Source organism: Styela clava, chromosome 12 (assembly GCF_964204865.1).
Source record: "Styela clava chromosome 12, kaStyClav1.hap1.2, whole genome shotgun sequence".
Classification (NCBI taxonomy): domain Eukaryota; kingdom Metazoa; phylum Chordata; class Ascidiacea; order Stolidobranchia; family Styelidae; genus Styela; species Styela clava.
Window position 1 is genome coordinate 11326474 of NC_135261.1, and position 23688 is coordinate 11350161.

Here is a 23688-nt window from a genome sequence, read left to right on the forward strand (position 1 = left end):
GAATTGGGTGGTCATGTCCTTTCAAAAATTATAGCTCCTTATATATATATATATATATATATTAGTTGGCTTCCTTTCCAGAGCCATCTTCAGAGTGAAGACACAACAAAACTTATCTTATGAATAAAAAAGTATTCATTACTTACAGTTACAAATGGTGTCAAAGTCTATCCTATCAAAGCTGAAGATTCAGTGAATTGCTCAAGTCCTTATTTCTTATTTTTCAATACGTAAAATCTATCTGAAATCTAAAAACTTTTTCAGCCGAGAACTATTTATTGTGGAAGATGAGCAACGTGAAAATAGTTTTCTGTTTGATTCTGACGCTTCATCGAAAACAGAATTATGGAAAGAAGAGATGATGAATGGATTTAAAAAATTGAAATCTGCAATGGACACTGTCGGTTTCACAACTGATGAAACAAAGGCTATTTTTAATGTTCTTGCAGCGTGCTTGCATCTCGGAACTGCAGGATCACAAAAAAGTGAGGATTTCAAACATCAAATGAATCCAAACAACTTTTATCTCAACTTTTCCGCACTGTCACATTTATTTTCGATAAATTCACATTAATTATGTATAAATACGATTCTATATTCCAAAATATTAGGAATATTTTTAGAATTGTGATTTATGAATGTTTCGTCGCTTCATAGGTTCAACATTATTTTATTTTATAATTCTATGATTTAAAAATCTTCATTCCAGTTGGAGGATCCAGATATCAATTCTTGAAGCCTGATGCTGCTCAAAAAGCATCTTCTCTTCTTGGTTTTTCCATCGAGAATCTTGCTCGAGCTATCTTCCAGCCATCATCCACTCCTCGTACACCTTCTTCTCCGTCTGTGTCTGGAAGGAATCCTGCTTCTTTGCAAAGAACTTTGAGCTCTTCATCTGCATCTGTGAGTCTGTGATTTGTTTTCTATTTTTGTTTTTGTTGTAAACAAAATGCTCAATTCATTTCTTCACATCTTCGATATATTTTTTTGATGCTGCCTTAAAATGAATTTTGATTTTTATTTCATTCACACGAAAAAAGCCTATTGCCTACTGCAAATGAACAGTAATTCGATTACTGTAAAGTACCAAGTCGAGAAAGGTTCAAAAATATTATATTTATCTCATAACTCATTCAAAAGTGATTGTATTTAATATGAAATAGTAGAATAGTGAATAATCAATCGGTTTTAATCATCGCTCTGATATGCTTTGCAGTACTACAGCAAACTCTGTATGTAATTTACAATGCTGACATTTATCTATTTCTTTATTTTTCTATTCTTCTATCTAGTACTTTAAGATAATGATGACTTTATAGTTTGTATTTATATTTTTTTTTTATCTCTATCAGGGTGATGAGCCTACTGGTTGTTCTGGACAAGATAACCTGGAAGCATTTGTAACTGGACTTTATACGGAAGTGTTCAGACTTGTTATATCTGTTGTGAATAGGTAGGCTGATTATACACATATGCTTCCTATCTTTTATTTGTTGTAAAATAGTGAAAAGGTAATAAAACATGTGCATACACACAAAAAAAACTAACACACTAACATCTAATGATTGCGTGGCTCATTCATGGTCGTGGTTATTCATGTGCAAATGGCGAGGAGCAAACGGTTTAAATGTGACCATATGCTAGTTTGGGTCTGCCACAGCAAGTTGATCTTGTAGTATTAACAACAATGATTTTTAGTCATGTATCTATCCATTTTAAATATCTATCTACCATATTTACACTCTTCTAGGTGTTTGTCTGTCTCAAACTTCAATGCAAAATCATCTCTTATTGTGGTCGATACACCCGGTATGCAATGTTTCGAATCGAACAATGACAATCGCACAACATTTGCATCTCTTGAAGATTTAGCGTATAATTATGTACAAGAACGTCTTCAACTACTTTTTCATCATAATTCATTCACAAGATTGCAAGAACGTTATGAACAGGTGAGAATAAACGTTTTTGATCAGGTTGCAAGACATACCGGTATTTTGTTAGAATTAGTTGTTAAAAGTTGAAACACTTATAATATTATTTATTACTACAACAGGAAAACGTCACCTGTGATTTTGAACCATTAGAAGGAGATGTACACACTGTTGCTGATTCCATAGATCGACCTCCTTCTCAATCTAGAGTGGGTGCATCCAATCTACTCACAGATTCTAAAGGACTCCTATGGTTGCTTGATGAGGAAGCTTTAATACCTGGGGCAACTGAAGAAAGCTTTATCGAAAGATTGTCTATGTTTTTTGGTCAACCTGTTAAAAATGGTAAGAAAGTTGAGAAATTGATGATTATTTGTAGTAATTTGTATTAATAATATAAATTTTGGTTTCTCCTGCACATTTGTTATGTCTTTTTACTGTCAACGGTAGTTTATACGCGGAGCCATGTGCTTTTCTTTAAGTCGGTGTTCCTTAAACTTTGTTCGTCACGACCCACTTGGCCTGGCTTAGTTTTTTCGCAACCCTCATGAACTAAAATACAAATGAAGTCAAGTTTAATAATACATCAAAAATATAATAAAATTGACTTTATACCTTCAATGAGGCCGATGGCGATGTGCTTGCATATTCTCACACATAAGATCGAGTCTTGGCTTTATTTTGGTGATGGTGGGTCTCACTACTGGTTGACAACGCCAGACCCCCATACCACTTTTCCTAAAGTCAAACGCCCAGTAAATTATATATGCCATGTCAAATCTGAAATATTCTGGTCTTTACAAAATGCTTTCAATGTGGTATCTTTGTACGTGATACCGACTGCTTGTTTACAGCCTTGTTTGGAGAGAAATTTGTTGAAAAATTAAATTATTTTTGATTATGCCATGCTGGAGAGATTCTTTGCTTGTGGATCTTCTGCTATTGATTACTGCATAGAACCAATTTCTGCCTGGAATTAATTATATATCTTTCGAATTGTATTCAGTTCAGTTTGTTCATCAAGAAATTTGTTTCAATATCTCTAATTACTGGATTACTAAATCTGTCTTGTATATTTTATATTTATCCAAATTGAAAATTGTTGTTAAATATACAGACTTTTACAGTATTTTCTTTCAATATTATGATTGCTAAAATCTGAACCATTTTTTCAGGATCACCTGTTATGAAGAAAGGTCTCAAAAGAAATCACTTCATTCTGAATCATATGATGGGGAATTGTCCAGTCGAGTATGATTCTTCCAACTGGTTGAAATTTTGTAGAGAAAATTCACTGACGAAAATGACTGCGGAGGTTTTGCAAGATTCAAAAAAGTAAGTGCTTAATTTTTAAAATATTTTCGTATTGAAATCACCCAGTTTTTGGTATGTAAGTCCCACAACTTAAAGTGTCACCCAAGTCACTTAGTCGAGTCAGAGTTCTGTCTAAAAGTTTGAGTCACTCCTTACTCAAATGTCAAAGCTAATTCATATATTTGGAGGGGTTTTTGCTACAAGCCTGACCTGTTTAATCATGGCATTTCCAATTTCTTTTCTGTGATGTTATATGTCAAAGCACTGTTATTCAGGGGATTTCATTACTACTATAGGAATATCTATAGCTAGTTCTCAAGTTCGTTTCCAACACTTTTCTTTTATCAGTGATTTCTGCTATTGTTAAGAAAAATGAAGGGTGATGGCCTCATTTTGAGAATATATCATTTCCCTACATATTTTCTGTAAATTGCTGTTTTCTTAATTGACTAAAAACACTTCCCAAACAATTGGGCCAAATTTTTTCGTTTATCTCTCATTTTTAGAATCATCTTCTCACTGTCCATTGTCAACTTTAAAGACAAATTACCATTTTATTTTTTTTCAGGAAGTATATAAGCTTAACAATTGGGGGACGGTCCAGTAGTGGAGGAACATTTCAAGGATCAGTCGTTGGACTCGACAACATGGGACGTAGTCTTACTCTACGTCGAGGGCCAAGCATGCGGAAAGTTTGGACAGGATCTTCGAGCGCATTGAATGCCGCTGCAGTTGTTAAGAAAAAATCACTTTCTATGATGAAAAAATTACAAGTGGATAGCCTGATCGATGCTCTGAAAAGAACAAATGTTCATTTCGTCTTCTGCTTAACGCCTCATCGCACATCGGTCAAAGGTCAAGAGAATGTTATTGATGTCAAATTGTTGACCAATCAACTCAGAGGATTTCAATTATTACCTGCTACCAGGGTTCATAAGCAAGGTGTGTTTTTATTTTCTACATTTTAAACACTGGGTTGCAGGTTCGAATCCTTCGGTTAACAATCATGTGCGAGAGGATTGATGAACTCCTCACAATCTACGGGTGGTTCACGCTGGTTGGTTATGACCTCCACTGCCGTCAAGTTCATTCAACTAGGAAAAATAGCTCGTTAACTATTTCAATACTCGACATAGATCAGTCACTGGGCAAAAAGTCCTGGTTAGCCATATGATATGATAGTCATATGAAGCCACCTTATCGACTTCCCTCTGGATAAATATAAAGATCCTATCCTATTTTGGTTAAAAATTGAAAACAAAATTCGATATTTCTGTATATTTCGTCATTGTAGTATAGTCCCTCTAGCATTATTAAGTTGTTATTCTTGTAAATTTGTTTTTGAAAACTCGTTTTTTTTGTAATTTCTTAATAGGCTCCCCATGCAATAATGCAACTGTGTATGCATCAAAAATATTATTTTGTTTTAGGTTATCCTGAACACATTGTATTCTCTGAATTTCGTCGTTGCTACGAGGTGCTTTGCAAACAACTTGGTGGTACTAAGAGTGGAATATTGCCTCTACCAACTGGAAATGGACCTCTCGAATCATTGGACGACAAGGCAGCCACAGAACATATACTGAAAACATGTGATATCGAAAGGTCACAATACAGACTTGGAATAAGTCAGGTAATATCATAATCCTGGGATTTTTATCAGGGATTCCGTGCAGGGGTTCCGCAAGTTCCATTCAAGTTCGACAGTCTATAATATTATATGTACATTGTGTGAATGTAATAAAATACATAATTTTGCCACTTTCATGAAACTTGCGTCACTTCAATTTGTTTTGCTAGTATTAGGTTTCCTTTTATAGGGGTTCCTAGAGTCGCCGGAATATTCCATTGGGGGTTCTTCTCCAGCAAGAAAATTGAAAGCAACTGTCCCAACTGTCTAAGATTCAAATATTTGGCCGTAATTCAGCATTTGTGTTTGTATAGAAATTTGATGAATAAGCATTCCTAACAGACAATTAAAATTAAAAAAGACTTGAATACTCGTTTTGTGGTCAAAAATTGTCTTGGAACTATCTAAGAGTCAAATTGATGTCAAACATGATTTGAAAGCGGAAGTCGTTTTCTTGAGGACAAAATTGGTTTAGTAATCTGGTACATATTTTCAACAACTTCACAGCCTTGTGTTTAACAGTGATTATATTTGGTTCCTATTTCTGAAAAATTCATTTTAAATCCTGTTTTCTAGGTGCTATTCCGTGCTGGTGTACTTGCACAATTGGAAGATAGAAGAAATGAAAAATTGACGTCAGTGATTGTCGCAATACAATCACAATGCAGAGGATATCTGGCAAGAAAAATGTATGAAAAAAGAAAGGTAAGAGGGTAGGCCAGGGGTAGACATTTCTGAACATACATATTTTTTGTGATGATCTTCTCTGTACAAGGCAGTGATCAAGCATCCACTGATACTTAAAATGCTACTGTTTTTGGAATAGATTATTTTCATTTCGGCATTGCCTGACGAGTTTATTACATCTTGGGTGGAGTGAGGAGTATGGGGTTTGAACTGTTGATGTTTAACTCGTGTCCGCCGCTAGAATAGATGAATGCAAATCTCTACGAACAGAAATCATTTCAATTAGAGAAATTGGATTAAAAAATGAAATCTATCTCACTATGCTAGTGTATAACAGAAATATTTGAAATGTTGTGGAATTCGGTCGAATATTTAATTGTCGAATTGCCTTAATCTTTAGTTTTAACTAAATTCGGATATCTCTGATTGAGCGCATAACTTAACCTCTGTCTCTATTATTAACGTTTGTACTAGGTACTCTACCCCATAAAAGTGCGAACTAATGAATCTTGACAGTGTTTTGATAATGGAGCGTCAAATTGAATCTGAAAACAACAGTCTGGAACCATGAAAACTTATCCCATCTGAATTTTTCATGAGTTCCATGTCTGCATTGAGAGGGAATTTACGGTCAGATTATAATTGGCCAAGTATGTGTTAATAAAAAGCAATGTAATAGTGAGAAACAATGCTTGTTTGTGGATAACTAAAGAGGAAGCACAAAATGAGTGCGATTTAAAATAATATCAGACTAGAGAAGATTGTTGCAAATGAAATTTTAAGAGAAGTTTTAATGAAGAACTCTGATAACTAATAGTTAAGGGTTGTAGTCGAGAAATTAAAATGATTTTCAGAACTTTAATCGAAAAGGAAACCCTATTAGCCAAGGGATATTTTAAATTTTACATTTGAATTGGAACCAAAAGCAACAATTCCTCATAGTATTGAACTAAATAATTATAGTTGGAGTTGTATTTTGTAGATATAAGGGTGAAATGCATAAGAAAGTAATAGGTAAAACATTGTTAAATTAGATAACTAAGACCAACCCCTTTCGACAGTTGTGAAAACCATTTCACAGATTCAACAAGGGGATAGTTTATAGAAAAATTTATGGTATCAAGGGGATGGTTTATAGAAAAATGTCAAAATCTTGATCAAATGATGTTAGTTTGAACATTAATAAAATACAGTATATGTATTTGAAAATTGAGAAAAAAATAATTATTAACCTGACATTTTTGAGTTAATTGTCACCTTATTTCATTGGTCAAACGTTTCTACATAATGCTGCAACATTATAAATCGCTGATATTTATGGCTAGTTAGTACTACATGTTTTTATTTGTCAGTAAACAATTTTCGTTGTGCAAGCACATGCACGTTTTATCACTTGACAGATGTATCGTATCGTTGGCTAGTTTGAACTCTGGCATTATACTCATACTCATCAGAGTCCAAAACACTATCAAGATTAGCCCACTGAAATATTTAACAAATGAAGGAAAATAATTATTGCGGAATAAAAAATACAATCTTTAACCACGAGAAATTTCTAAGCATTCGGATTAGTAATTAGGATGAAAGTGTTTTTTCATAACAAGAAAAAGAAAAGAATAAATACTAACAACAACATAAAAACAGTCCATGGGTCTACTTCGTGTCCAATATTACTTCATGTAGTTGCATTGATTAAACATTGCATTAAATAAACATATAATCATGTATGGTACATGGATAATTATTTCAACATGTATCAATGTTATATCATTTTTATCTCAATATCACCCATGATCCATACTTGACAATGCTTGAATATTTTATATTAGCTTAAGGTTTCATATTAGTAATAGTAGTATAGTATATTGTAGGTAATGATTATCAGATAAAAATTAACCTTGCTTTTATAATATTTAAACTGAAAATCTGCCCTTAGCACCTGTGCCTTAATAATTAAGCTATATTATGTTCATTACACGCTTATTGTAATCAGTGTAGTGTATGATAGCTCTGATAAGCTAATGAAAGAATGTGTTCTTTGAACGCGTTTTTTTGGGATCATTAAGTTATTTTATATATATTTACATATAAAAATTGTATGCAGATTGCAGATTAACAATGGGATTTGTAGGAGGATTTTCTAGTTATGGTACAGTGAATTGTCAAAAAGCCTTTGTATACATTGTAGGACTTTCACCAAATTTTCGCTATAATTTTGTGCTTATTTCTCCAAATGAATAAAATTGAATTTGCATCTGATATTGCTACAAAATGAATTCATCTGGGATATTTAAATATTAAAAATTCTACAATGGTAAAGTTTTGGGTTTCAATTTTTATAATATTGAAAACATGCTTAGTGTGCCATGCATTTACTCAAAGTTAGCAAATAAAACTAGTTATGAGGTTGTTAACCTTTCAGATGAAATAAAATGTGACCTTATGTTATTTATGTAGGACATAATACTATTATTTGTATTAGCCATGTTACAAATTCCTAGTGTTCACTACTGAAATAATTTAATAAAAAGTAATTTTTCAAATTTATTTCTGAATTGGGAATTGAATTTAAATAATTCTGGGAATTTCATTAATTGCTCTGAATTTAGTTTTAAAACTTGTTAAAATGAAATAGTGAAATATTTTCTGAATGGAATAACTGAAATGCGAATTGGGAACATCGTTTCATTGCTGTTGTTTAATATGTACCTAGAATTTTGTTATTATAAAATGAATGGACCTAAATTGCTTATTTAGTATGGGTAACCGTAACGATCTGTATCAGATACCTTAGCAATAGCAAGTGGGTTTAGCAAAAGTTTCAAAATGTAGGGTCAAAACTGATAGACTTTTTGAATTCAGTGTCGAATTTTGTGAGCAGTGCACTAGCTGCAATTATAACTATAATCGAGCGAACTTGAGAATATAGATAAAATCGTTAGTGTTTATTATCATATAATTGGATTTTTCAAATATCTTCAAAAGTTATTTATCCAATTGGCTAAGTGATCCCTCTTACCATACTTTATTTGAGAATATATATCTGATATTGAATATTCAGGGATGGCCAAATCTGAATATTTCACTATTTCGAATACATCTGAGAAATATTTTTGAATATGGAATATTGTATACATTCTTAATTGGGGGCAAGTTCACATGGAAAATTACATAAACCATTATAATATCTTCATGTTGATCACATTTGAAAACGACAAAAATATAAAGGTCATTGTTTTTTCCATGTTGTTTGTTATCAGTTAAGATAGCGTACCCTTGATCTACTCGTCTAAATATTCTTAATTCAAAACTTTTTTATATCGAAATTGATGAAATTTGAATGTATTCGAATATTGGATTCTTTTTAGGCAGCCCTATTATTGTCTTATAGAGCAAATTCAGATTATTTTTGCTCAAACTGGTTAAAAATTTGCTATTTTTAATGTTGTCAATTTTAGAAATTTCTTCAGAACAGTTTTTGATAATGTTTCAAGAGTGATCTTTAGTGAACTGAATTAAATTCTATCAGATCAACAAAATATATTATGAAGGTTATAGAGTCGATTCCCGATGATTTAGAGTTCGATTCATCCAGCACTTGTTGTAAATCCAAAAATGGAGTAACTGAAAACTTGGAATATACGAACTTGAAATATTATCCTTTATGCAACGGAACAATGAGATGTAACAGGTTTAGTGATATATGCAAAGAAAATGAAAAATTCACACCACCGACTCCAATGCGTAGAACGTTTACGTCTTCGATAAAATTTTACGTTGACGCCCCAATCAAAGTGATCAAACGATCATCATCTCAGAGATTCAGGTGTAAAAGTTACAAAAGCACTGTATATGTTGAAAAATGTTTACAAAGACATACGACTCAAATTTGTTTACGAGTTTTGGAAAAAAGTTCTATTTATTGTGAAAAAAATATATTTGATGCAACTCCGACATGGTATTTTAAAAGTCGAGACGTGTTTTCAACTACAAAAGTAACTGGAAACTGGGATATTGCTTATTTTCATTGGAAATCACGACACAAAAACGTATATAGTTTCTTTGCATAAATACTTTGAATTTATTTTTTATTAGTACTTTATAGTGTGGCTTTACGATTGATTGCCTGTCTAGTGAGAGGAATAATTTATAATAGGAATAGTAGGCTATGAAATGAATTGAAATTGTAATACATCAAAATTTGATGTTTTTACTTTATCGACGCAACCACAGGTTAAATTAGAGCCAGTTATCGTATACCCTCATGTCCAAACTTCGCTGATTGCCTTGGTATTTTAGAGTAGTAACGTTTTTATTTTGTTGTAAAAAGGTGCAACCATGAGTTACGTTGAACATACCGGTAATTAGTTTAATGAAGAATGACATTTTAGATACTTGTAGTTGTCATGGATTGAATATTTTACCTGGCAGAAAAGTCATTATCCACTGAAAAAGTTGACTCCTAACGAGCATGTAGTTGCGGCGACTGTTTCAGAAGGGAATGGCAATTTTTAATTCTAAAACACCCGCTTTTGAAAATCCTGGCTCTGAGCCTTCACCAAATGAATATTATAATAATACTCGAGTTGTATTGAATTGGTGCCAAACTGGAGATATCCCAGTCCCTTCAAAAATAATAGTTTCGATCATATTTGCTTGTAATCAGTGACTGCTTGTACAGGGCCTTGTTTGGAGCAAAAATTGAAAATAAGTTTAATAAAAAAATCAGTACAATCATTTCTATTTTCATTTTCTGTAATTGTATGTATTTTCATTCTCAGGTTCAAGTCGTGGCGATCCGTTGCATACAACGAAATGTCAAGAAATTTCTGGTTGTTCGTCAGTGGCCTTGGTGGAGATTACTGACTAAAGTACTACCTTTGGTGGAGGTCCATCGAACAGAAGAAGACCTAAGAGAGAAAGAGGTAAATTGGTTGTTTTTATGTAATTTATGGAAGGTTTTTGATAAGTATTCACGAATGTGCAAAGCAAATACAAAATGAAAATTGGGTAGTAATATTTGAAAGAATCGAAGGGATTATAAACGAACATGAAACCCACATTCGCAAATAGACTTTGTTAATAAGATTTCGATTTTGGAAAGTATGTGGCAGTGGATGAAGGAAGTATCATATTGAAGTGTAGATTGTGAGTAATATCATACACTTAGTCACAAACATGAGAATTAATAACAATAAAATAAAGAAATCTTTGTACTAGACCAGTGTTCTTCAAAGTTCTTTTATCATGGCACACTGGGGAGTCTGATTTGAAGAGCCTCGTAGAGGACAATCCTTTAAAAAAAATTAGATTATAAACGTCTCAAAACCTCTATGTACTGTGGTTGGTAGTGAATTTATACACTATTCCCTTCGATATAACACTAATTCGTAGAAAAGTGATGAATAGACAAATTAACTTGAATAATTGCATTTATTATTCCAAAGATTTGTTGGAAATTGTGGTTTATCTAGATGCAACTAGTCCAAGATTTGGTATGGAAACGGTTATAACCAAACATTGCTCCCTATCCCTAAGCATAATGAATTTGGATTGTTCAGGAAGTCTTTACCCGATCTTTACCATCCTATGATAGTTCAGCCTCCAGCAATCCTCTTGCCCATAATTAATATATATTTCAAATCTGCAAACCCACGCATTGTAATTCCAATGTGTATGACCCTTGAGGTAGTAAACAAATTTGAGATTTTTTCATCAAAGTGAAATAACAATATAACCAAGTTATGAACACAACAATTCTGTTAAATTAGCTCAATGAATATTGTTATATCACCAGAACAATGTTTCTATACATTATTTATGTATAATAAATATTGATTTGTTTACCTATGTGTTGACAATTCATCCAATATTTCGCTACCATAATAAGATATTGTATTCCAGTAGCAATCTGTATCGTTGTATAATTCATAAGGGCATCCAGAAAATGGAATCAATTTGAATAATTATAAATTCCATGGTGTATAATATAATTTTCCTAGTCAATACCCTGATCACATTATTTTACGGTTGAATTATTTGCAGTTAAATTGGGTAGTTGAAGCGAAGAGTAATTTACTCATAATTTCATGTTATATTGCTGTTATTTTTGCTCAAGTCCAGAGTTGAATTTTGGGGGATTGAGAATATTAGCGCACAAGTGATGTTGGATTTAGCACCTATGAACTTAGGGATGCCCAAAAACGAATATTTCACTATTCCAATTACATTCCGAAAAAATATTTTCAAATATGGAATATCAAATACATTTTAAATGGGCATGTGGAAAATTACATAAATCACTATAAATCTTTATGTTAATCATTTCCAAAACGACATAAATGAGGTTCTTGTAAAATAGAAAAAATAATTGTTTTGGAAATACAAATACTAGGAGACATCTTGAGTACTAAAAATTTGAATTTGATTGTTATATTGTTTGAAAGAAAAATGATTTTTTCAACCCCAACAACAACAGCACCAATAAGAGCAATAACAACAATTTAGCTAAATTGTTTATACATACAATTCATGCCGGATTACAATCGGTTAATCTTGTCCAGTTACGAGGCCGATTAAATCAACATAAAATGAGATCAACCACTTTTTTTTCCTTTTTCTAATTCTGCCTTTTTCACGAGTTTGGCATATTTGTGAAAGCAATTGACCATTGTATATCTGGCCACTCACCATCCCAAGTATTTGGAGTGGACAACATGAGTACTTTGAAGCGTGGACGGTGCAAAGGAAAATTTAGGAGTGATTTTTATATTCAATGATTGTTTTTGGATTAAGCAGCAGCTGGTTATGATTCGTATCATCTTGATCAATTTTGCCATTCTAAAATTATTCTTGGTCAAGCATGGTTGGAGAATAATACAGCTTTTTTCAACACTGAATTACCTCAGTTTCATGCTTGATTGAACAATTTTTTCTTTGTAAAATTATTGTTCATTCGGGTACAATGATACAAGCAACTTTGTGAGCATAAAATAGAATTATTTATATATAATTCATACAAAGGCCATAAAATATTAAGAGGACTCGTAGTAATGACTGAAGACTCTTATATAAATTGTATTTGTAATATTCAATGGCCATTTGAATTGCCCTTCAGTGTGATAGATGTTCAATAAAGGACACATTCAATATAGCTTAAGTATAAAATTTTGTTGTCAAGCTTGCTCAAGAACTTGAATACAAGGACTTAAGAATTTCAGAAGAATGGAAACAGAGTATAGTTCTTAGCAGAGTTTTTTTGATGAAGAAGTTTAAATAGAACTGAAAAATGACAGGTCAATTATGCAACCACAAAGCGAGGGATAACTGTAGTCAGATATTTTCTTAAAAAGCTATCCAATATGCCTTAATAATTTTTGTATCATACTAACCATGAGGCGCACTTCAAACTTTTTTTTTCAAAAATTGATTCTTCGCCTTGTAATGTAGTGCTTCATTGCCTACACTCGAAACCAGTACGAGTACTATTTTTGAACAAACTGTCGTTATACGTTTTTGTAGAATAAAATACAATATTGAGTTTTTTTGTTTAATGAGCTTCGTACGATAACTCGATACTCCTTAAAAAACGCTTTGACTTATAGCCCCATGCGTCCTTTGTATGGACAATGCCCCTATCTGAAAAATTTTTGTGTTTCGTGTTCCAATTTTCTCCCAAAAAATAATACTAGGGCTTATTTTGGGGGGATGTCTTCCATTTTCATTTATCAAAAACAAAATTACAAAGTAGAATATTAGGAAATTTTCAAATATACAAAATATGAAAACCGATATTCAGATATTCACTCCTTGCTACCGACTGGGTCTTATTGTAAGGGGAGGGCTTATATTAAAATCAATTTTAAAATTCAGACTTGGTCTTATTTTCAAGCGAGGTCTTATTTTCGGGAAACACTATTGACGATGCGCATCATGATCCTTAAAATATGGTAATAAAATTGTACTGAAATTACTGCTTTTGGTATTGATAACTTTGATCATTTTTAATCATGCAATTTGCTGATACTTAAAATCATCAATATATTGCTAGATTATTATTTTATTATCATGATATGCCATTTATTTTTAAGCTGTTAGGTTTTTTAATTTTAATTATCATTAATTAAAGATAGTTTTTGGAGAAGAGAATAGAGACGATGAATCATAGCTTAGTTTAAAATGATTTATGAACTGACCTTTTTTTGTTCAATGTTACATTGTCCTTTTTGAATGGCCAATAATCTTTATAATTGATAAAAGATTCATGCTGTGATCTATTTTCATTTCCAAAGTCTCCAACTGTGTCTGATTTGAATGAAAGAATTTGCTATTATTAAATGAGTGGTTTATAGACAAGATCATCAGATAACTGAGAGAGAGATATATTTGACATGCAGTGCAGTTTTGTAGACATTTTTGTGCCACTTTGGTAGGCGTGTTATCACTTGCTTAACATGATCTCAATCGCATAAGGACATTTAAAGAATTCAGTTTCTAACCCTAACTAAAATAATTGAGATCAGACAACAGTAATGTGTGCCTCTGTCTTGTTCAACATCCTTTTCTTTTTAGGACAAGAGCCATGAGCACTAGTTCAGCACTTACTAGTTTGTAAAAAGTCAATAAATATGTGACTCTTGTTAAATTTCATTTTTAATTTTTCGACAGAAAGTGGACCTATAGATGGTTTTGTTATTATGTGTTGTTGGTATTATTAGTGTTTTTATTTTTTTTCTCCTTGGTGGGAAAAAAATCGCTTTTTCATCAACTACTAGACCAATTGTTTTGAAATTTTCAGTGGTTAAAGATTGTTGTTGTCACTAGAAGGCTATTACTTTTATTCATTTCAAAAATTTCTGTGGGATTTGTTTTTTGAGTGTGATAACAATAAATTAAAAAGTGCACACCTTGTGGCGGTTCCTTGTTCGTGTTACTCGCTAGGGGAAGTTCTGAAGACTGTGGTTCCGGTAGTCTACTGTAAAAGATTGATACCCGTACTTCTTCGTTTTGGTCTTTGTGTCATATATTTAATAAGCTCTCTTGTTTCATATATCATAATTTTCATACACAATAAGTCAATATTTTGAAGTATACAGATACTGTAGAATTAAATCAAGTAAGAATAACATTACATATCTGTAACACACATCCCCATATTACTAAATATCAGTAATCACCAGCTAGTAGTATTGATCTTGTTGTCACATCTTGTTGGTCAATTTGAAAACAACACTTGAAAGGAGATTAGTAACGTTCTAATTCTTTTAATCTTCCTTATTATAGGGGTTTCTCAAGTAGATTACTGTTAGCCACAGTAAGGAAGACATCTAATCATTTAATATATACTGTTTGCAAATGTAATTATTTGTGTTTGTGTGCTTGTGGTCATTAGTATGGAATAGCATATTTTGAAAATGAATGTATGTATATTATACGTAGTTTTGATGTAGTTTGAAATGGGAGAGCCAGGGATATTATTGAGGAAGGAGTTCCAGTATTAATGGTGTTTATCTATTATTTTCCCATTCGATTTATAGAGTTCTTATATTACATTATTTATGTGAAAAGCTGGTTTATTCTGAAGTAGGAATATGATATCTTCAAACTTTATAATTTTGTTTAAATTCAAATAAACCTTTAGTACAATACACACGACAGAGGGTACGGCACAACAGCGATATGTTCAATAGTCAGTTTGTGGCACGTCAATGTCTCAGGTTCCGACATGAAAGGATGGAAGTAGGGTATAAAATCTGATTGACATGTTTTTACAATAAATATTTCGAAACATGGTAAGATTTGCTCGGAATATAAACTTGCTAATAACCAACGTTCAGTGGGTAATAAGGTGAAAAATTCGTAATTGGAATATATAAGAATTGAAAATGTAAGATTAGTAACCATGATGAGCTTTTCAACAAAAAAAGAAATATATTGTCAGTATTTATTTGGTACAGGAAAGGCTTACCAAATAGGAAAACAAGTTTAAAAATTTTACTATCATCTTCTTGTTATCCTAATTTTTATTTATGTGATGCTTTTATGTGGTTGCACTTGCAGGTATGTTTTATATGAGATTTTATTGGCCTGCTTGTAGATCTTTTTTTTCCAGAAATTCAGTTATATAAAGTAAGAACGCTACTGGTACACAATAGTGCTACCTAATAATAAGCACATCTATTGTAAAATAATTATATATTTTGTGATCCCATTTCAATACAATGAAAGGTGATAGAAGAGTTCATATATCCCCAAATAATTATAAAGATCAAAATTCTGTGTCTTCGTATTTTTTCTCACTATGCAATGTCATAAAATAGACAATAGGCTTATTACCGATAATATTTTCCCACTGCCCTCAAAATTTGTCGAGTTCATTTTAGAATGCTAACTGAATTGTGCTATGCCCATGTTATCTACTATAGTCAACATACTTTGCATATAAGTTGTCTGTTTATTCAATAGCCAGTCTTTCTTGAAATTCCAGTTGCAAGTCGTTTGTTTTTATTTCTACAGATTCCAATTTCGTCAAATTAAACATATACATGTATAAACAACTTATTTTTGGTCACTTTTTCCGCAGTGTGTTAGCAGCGTTCTTGTTTTTATGTGTTTCATATTTGTCATCTCTGGGCAAACAAATAGAATATATTTGCTCTGTGTCATGTAGATGTGATTTACAACTTATTACAAGTATTTATGACATGTTTCATTTCATTACTTGTGTGTATTTGCTTGGTTAAATTTGTAGGCTAAGTTAGGATATGAGATATCGGTATTTGCGGGAAAAGGTGGTTACTCGGTATGTGTGAAATATTGCTATATGGCAGATCTTAGGTTACTGAGAGTCTGAGATCAATATGGACAAATTTAGAAAGTTTCTACTGGTATTTGGTATTGAAGAAAAGAGCGCAAGGCAGAAATAGTAGAAGAATCGATGCAAAATCGACGCTTATTTATTAAATATATTCATAACCCTAATCAGAATCGGTGTTTACACTCTCAACAAGTCTCTGTTTAAGCAGCCATTGATACCGAAGTACCGGTACGTGATTACTATTTAAAAAAAATTGAGGATGGCTTACAGAAAACCCAAATTTAAGTTTTAAATTTTTATTTGCATAATTAGTGTTAGTATTTCTTCTATAGGCCTACTCAAAATCTATAATATTTAGTATTTACCCTTTTAGATAATTGCCCACTTGATAATCTTTATTATGCATGATATACATATTAATAATCATTTGATTACATTTCAAATCAGGCTGTTGACATTCTAAGCATAGTGAAATATGATGTATGATTATGATGTCATAGTTAGCACAAATGTGCGAAAAAATCTATGTATGGTATATTATATATTGAATGTATTTGATATATCTATATATATATATATTGTTGATGACATTTTTTTTCATAAACTTGTTAATGAAAGATATCTATGTTATAAAATAAGATTTTATTTGTGAAGTGTTTTAAATAGTTGTTGTCATGTCTGCATATATACGACTTTTAGTTTTTTTTTTAGTTTGTGTTTTTTACCCTGATAGTAAGAGATATAAACTTAGATCCAATTAGTTTAGCGGATTTTTGGTATTCAGAAACTCTACCATTTCTGGTTAAAAGATCTTGAGTCCAATCCTATTCTGTCAATTCACAATAAAATGAGTATTGGTAGTGTAAAAGCATCTAATAGGAAAACTTTGTTAGCCACAGATTTTGTTTAGAAGTTCACTTACTAATGGTTAAAAGAGAAATGAGTTGTTTACGAATATATCGGATTCAGTATATATAGGCTACCTTAATGAAGAATCAAAAAAGGGTAAAGGAAATATACAATTTATGATACTTTTGTGCTATGGCCGTCAGATAGGAGCTTCTTGGTGGATCAGTTATTGATATTCTATGTTTAATTGTGTATATTATTCATTGTTTTGTCAGTTTTATTAAGTAACTTTTCCATCAGAATATAATTTGAAGAGGTTAAAGTTCACATTTTACCAAGCTGTTAATTTATTGCTATTATGATTTCAAATGTGGGTTACAGGCTTACAGCATATTGTGTAATTCCTCAGAGTTTGATAAAATATCATTAAAGTTAGGAGAGAAAAATTATCCAATGCCAACAATGTGGACATCTGGTGTTAATTTATCAATATCTAACGGAGATACAATATCACCGTCTTCAAAATCACCAGATACTACAATGAAGAAACCAAAAATGTCATCAATATACACTGGTGCTCCTACGCCTTTTCGTAAGAAAAACTACGTGCAAGGAGTTACTTTTACGAAAAGAGTTTTTCCATTACATACAATTGAAAACGGTACAATTGGATCTACAATAAACTCACAAAATAAAAATTTCTTATTAAATGGTGATGTAATTAAGGAAAATACACAAAACAAATGTGAGAGATGTAATATGTGTAATGGTTCAAAAGTTATTCAAAACGAAGATACATCGAAGGTATAGTTTATGAAAGAAATGTCTTTATTTGTGGAATGAATAGAATAGAAGATTAGAGCTTTTTTTTAATAGCCATATGCGAAAACGCAGCGAAAATTCATTTGAACTGCCTTTTTATGTCATTATTTGACTTTCAAAATTATATAAGAGATTGTCTTTGAAAAATGTTTAGAGATTTTGTATTAGAATGCTATTGTGATGGATTTTAATTGAATTATGTAGAGGCTGATGGCTCAACATGGAACTAGTAGTTGAATGAACGAGTCTGTGGTGCTGAGGTGTTACGCAATCTTGGAGTTCATGGCCGTTGAATGATTTAACTCGAAATCTCGATTTAAGCGAAAAATGATCATTGATGTGATGCCAACTTTGTTACTATTATTTTGATCCCAGTATCAGCTGTGTAAGCATTTCTGTAGCCTTTGCTAACTTCATTAAGCTGAAATAAACTTAATTAAAACATTGTTGCCTATCAATTCAAATTACACAAAAATATCTGTCACATTAAAGTTTTTTTTTATTTATTTTTGCTATTTTTTAACACTAAAAAATATTTTCCACAGGCCGAACTTGAACTGATCAAGGGCAGGTATGATAAAGTTGTTGCGGAACGAGATGAATTGAAGAAAGAGAATGAAAAATATGAGGCCCAGGTGGGTTCATTGTTGTAAATTGTAAAATAGAAATTTAATTTATTTTGTTAAATTGTACTTCTGAATTTTGATGATATTCATATCTTTTGTTACCTTGCTTACCATTTGATTATTTAAACAACTTTTAATAGTTCATGATGGTAAAACATGCACAAGTTATAAGAATCAATACAGTATAGCTCAGTGATTCTCAATTTTTCCTGATCCACGGCTACTTTACACTTGACACTTGTAGCACTTGTATTCTATAAAAAAAAATATAATATCTAATATTTAAACAAAACAAAGACAATTCATTTTAAATTAATCTAGTCATTGTGAATGGTACCTAGTGTATGTCTTTGTACATGGTCCTAGGGAATCGATCCATGCATCCCCTCCCCCCCCCCATGGAAGTCGAGGGCCTGGTTTTAAAAACCTTGCACAGCCAATGTTACGAATGTCTACACAGACCAACTTCCTTAGGGAATGTTTTACTATGCCAGAAGCATCTGATTTTTTGCGTTTTTATGATTTCTGAAAGCAATTTAAATAATAAAATTCATTTCTGAATCATCATATTATATTACATTATTTCTTACAAATATAACTTCCTGTCATTTATTCAAACTTTAGTTCAACGATGTTGTTGGTGAATTATCAGAAGAGCAAGCTACTGCAACTCATGCATCTGAAATGCTCGAACAGGAAACAAGAGAAAGAATAAAACTCGAAAGAGAAGTCAAAGGTCAGTGAACTATCCCATTAATGAGGAAGTGAAATATAGGAAGTGAAAGTGATTATTCTTTGTGATTCAAGTCCTGTTGCAAACTGTTGTAAGCCATAGAATAGTCATCTTCATTCTTGCAATAACATCATTGCATTATATGCATAAAGAATCTCCAGCGCAAATACATAATGGGAGGATAAGTACTAAGTAGTTAGTCTCACTTAAATTATAGTATAGTAAAACTAATTACCAAATTTTCAACAAATTATAAGCGCATTGTCAATAAATAGATCGATCCATTTTTGAGTAAAAAAGGATATAAAGTGCATCTTATGGTCTGTAAAATTTGGTAGTAACAAAAACATTTCATGTAGACTTAGCTTAAATCGCGTCATGATAATGAAATTTGATTCTGTAAAAGTTTAATGTATTTATCATGAAATTGTTCGTTATAAAAGTCCTTTTTATTTCAATCCAAGTATTTAGTTTCATCAATATTAAATTCACTTATGAATGATGTTCAATGATTTTCGAATATATGAATTGCTGCTTTTCTTTGTAAGATGCGGTATCTATAACATATATGGCAGGCAAAAGTAACTAGGAACTACACAGAACTACACTAGACAGAAGAAAATAACAATATCCATTTTTTTAATTCTCAAGAACTACAACAACATAACCACACTTTGAGGCAAAGATGTGAGTCCGTTGAAGTCGAGCTTGCCGAACAGAGACTACTGCATGCAACGGACCATGACCGATTATCTGACAGCGACGATGATGCAGATGGTAAGTTAATAAATTCTGTTTATAAAGATTCAGATCCAGATATTTATTTTTCGACGGGCAAAAACATTGTACATTCAAACAAATAGTAAAAACTAAATATATTCATTGAAAGAAAATCGTACAATATTTGAACTGCAATAGACGAGGGATCGCGGAAAGACTATCAAAAGTCATCATGTCAGCGACACCATTATAGAAGAAGATTAAGTCAAACAGTACAGAAGTAAATCAGCAAGTAAATTAGACCCAAATGTGTCTGAATCACAGTCGCAGTTTACACATCTCTATTTCAAAGTTCATGACTCCATCTCACCCAGAGTGTAATAAAATGAGTAGGCAATGCCGAACCAAAAACAGCTTAGACTCCGTTATCATAATGAATGTCAACTCTGTCTCAAACTCGAGAGTCGTACTAACCAATGTGTATTATTTTATTTTTTCTTAGTGGCAGAATACAAGATGAGATTTGATAGATTGCGGAGGGAAGCGGAATTCAAGCATAAAAAAGAAGTCCAGGAATATGAAGAAAAAGTGGAACAAGCTGAAGCTGACAAGAAACATGCAGAAAAGAAGGTGAATTGACTTCAACTCAATTTTTTTGTTATGTTAAAAAAAAGATAATTGACAAAGTGAATTTGTGGGTCGTTTTGTTAATTGTTGTTAAGAAGAAACTGCCGCTCTCTGTAACTAATGAACAAATGAATTTGAAATTTCCAGTACTTTGAAGTAGAAGACGTCTCTAGAAGACTTTATTTTTCCCTTTTTTCCTGATATTTCACCCCAGATTTTTCTGTTTTTTAAAATTCATGGGCACATGTTCATGTGACATTTAGTACAATTCTTTTCGCATTGACTTATTTGGACAGGAAAAGATAAGACGGCTCAATCATATGGCGAACCACCGCCTTTTGTCCTGTTACCAGTCCATGTTAGGCATGGGATCAGTTAGCCAGTTATTTATTTCTGATGCATGGACTTGATGGTGGAGGATGCCGTAACCGATCAACGTTTGAGTAAACCACCCCTGCGGCAGTGATGAGTCCAGCAATCCTATCCCATATAATTTTATCTTACGATATTCAGACCTGCGAACACACGCAGGATAATCAGGGTGTGATGACGAGCGTATTCCTAACGCTGACACTTATGAAGCCTTCTTTGTATTGAAGTTGCCAGACGCCTCATAGCTTAAACTTAACCCATTACATTATTCCTATAGCTTCATCAAATCCAAGAAGACTTGGAAGAGCAAGAGAGACTCGTAAATCAACATAAACGTAAAGCACAGAGAACATTGGCTGAACTTAATGATGCAAGGATGCATCTTGAAGAAACTAACACTAAACATCACGAATTGGAAAAAAAGCAACGAAAGTATGTGAAACGTTGTGACACTTTTCTCTAGACAATTTAGTATTCAATCATGCGTCGGTGAAAATCTATACACTGCTCTGACCAGAAATTTTGTCTTTGACTCGGCTCCTAATTTTAGATTGAAGAAATTTTGAATAATACAACACTTCCCAAGTCTGTGGAAATCAAATTTTGACCACAGAAACTTTGAGTTATGCTAGCTTTTTTGAATCATCAGTTAAGATTGTATAGTCAAATACGTGCTTTTTTAACTTTGTTATATGTTTTTTAGATTCGACAGCGAATTATACGCAGTTCAAGCTGAATTAACAGAAATGAAAACAGCAAAAGATAGATTGCAACGGGAAAAAGATCAACTTTCAGTCGAAGTTTATACAAAGAAAAATATGCTAGATGTAATAATTTTATATCCTTCCTTATACGGGCCAACGATGCTCCTCAATTATTTTACCACCTATTTCCAAGAAGAAATTTTGTCAATAACATTTTATTTTAGATTGTTTACAAATATCACTTTCTATGTTGATAACTCGAGACAGTTTTTTCTGAAACTTCTTATTGAAAAACATTTTGATTTTTATATGCAGTCAATTATGGGGCATACATGGAGCAGGATTGCTACCTGTACATGATCATGTATGCACCATACTAGGAGCAAATTCTGAATTAGTTCCACTTCTTTGAAGCTGACCGCTTTTTGTGTAGCAAAATTTTCCGATATTCTCAAATTCTTTCATCTTGTCTTCATTCATTACAGATCAATAATTTAGAGCTCAAAAGTATTTTGGTTGTGAACAGTCCTCTTTGTTTTCAGGAAAACACTGGCGATATTGAAGTATTGCAACACAAAATTGAAAGACTTGAACAAGAGTTGGAAGAAACAACAGCTAAGGATTCAGAAGATGGTCAAATGGTGCGTTCAACTTTTAGTAAAATACAATTTGGGACATTTTTCATACAAAATTGTAATTGGATTGTGTCATATTTGCGAAGGATAAAAGCGAATAAAGTACTTTTCGAAATACATTATATGAAGGTTATTCATGCCTTTGCTCAGAATAAGGCACTCCATAAGCAGTCAATATTAAGCATATGTAAGGTGCTGCTTTTTCAAAGGACTGGAATCTCTTTGGTTTCAAAAATTTAATATAGGCCATTTTGGTCATACCTAAAGTGGACTAAAGGACTATTCTAAATTATATCCTGAATTTGAAAATTCAATTATCACATAATTAAATAAATAATTTTTATTTGATTTGAATATTTAAAATTGTGTTGTTCTTGTGGTACAATACTTGGTTTAGTTTTTCATAATGTTTCTAAGTGCAAAACTGGCAATCAGATATTTAGTTGGGTATTTGGTCAGAATCGAAATTATAATTTTATTTATCCATGCAAGACTTATTTATAATTCAACTATTCAACCATGCGTGATATTTTATTTCACAGTTGAACAGCTTGAAAAAGCAGAGAAGAGAATTAGAAGCAAAATTGAAGGATCAAGAAGAGGAATTAGATGAACAAGCAGGTCTGTATTTAAACGAAAAATTCACTCCACTGTACCCCCACACTAATTTTAGGTGTAAATTATTAATCCCTCGCAATCCGTTTTGCATAGTGCCATGTCTCTCTGTATTGGATTACCCAAGCATTAGGGCTGTCCAGACGAATATTTGAAATCGAATCGAATCCCAAATTATTCGAATCGTTTTTCGGCTAATTTTCGAATCACTAAAATTGGGTACATAAAGCAGAGAAGGCTAAAAACCACCTTTGCAGGACGTTTTTCATGGACAAGCGGCGGCGCTTCGAGCTTCGACCACTCTTGCTCCTGGCTTAATTGGTTTCCCGATATTTCTCTCGCCTTCATTTTGCGATAAACATGTCATCCCTAATTTCATGCATGGTCAGCATAACTTAAAAAGTTATAATCGGTAATGACGTTTTTAAGAGAGAACAGGGAGAAAAGGGCAATTTAGAAAACGATAGTTCTATAAATAGAATCGATTTGAAGCTATTGAGTTAGTTATCATAGGAACATGGTACAGGCAAATTGAGACTGAAACAGGTATTGTGGGATCCTTATGATGGTAATACTGTATTATTCATCTATTTACCAAGACGTA

At 32.3% G+C, this 23688-nt stretch overlaps 1 protein-coding gene across 4 annotated transcripts in view; it reads left to right on the forward strand.

Moving 5' to 3' along the window:
- LOC120329435 (unconventional myosin-XVIIIa-like) overlaps positions 1 to 23688 on the forward strand; it is a 48109-nt gene that overhangs the window by 14497 nt on the left and 9924 nt on the right. For all 4 annotated transcript variants that reach the window (XM_039396058.2, XM_039396061.2, XM_039396060.2 and 1 more), the window contains 18 exons: positions 265 to 485; positions 710 to 903; positions 1353 to 1453; positions 1751 to 1952; positions 2057 to 2279; positions 3110 to 3269; positions 3817 to 4190; positions 4679 to 4881; positions 5455 to 5583; positions 10347 to 10490; positions 18598 to 18687; positions 19303 to 19414; positions 20063 to 20188; positions 20634 to 20761; positions 21408 to 21562; positions 21834 to 21957; positions 22377 to 22475; positions 23012 to 23090. In XM_039396058.2, the coding sequence (XP_039251992.2) occupies positions 265 to 485; positions 710 to 903; positions 1353 to 1453; positions 1751 to 1952; positions 2057 to 2279; positions 3110 to 3269; positions 3817 to 4190; positions 4679 to 4881; positions 5455 to 5583; positions 10347 to 10490; positions 18598 to 18687; positions 19303 to 19414; positions 20063 to 20188; positions 20634 to 20761; positions 21408 to 21562; positions 21834 to 21957; positions 22377 to 22475; positions 23012 to 23090 (2864 nt within the window). The remainder of the gene's footprint in view (positions 1 to 264; positions 486 to 709; positions 904 to 1352; positions 1454 to 1750; positions 1953 to 2056; positions 2280 to 3109; positions 3270 to 3816; positions 4191 to 4678; positions 4882 to 5454; positions 5584 to 10346; positions 10491 to 18597; positions 18688 to 19302; positions 19415 to 20062; positions 20189 to 20633; positions 20762 to 21407; positions 21563 to 21833; positions 21958 to 22376; positions 22476 to 23011; positions 23091 to 23688) is intronic.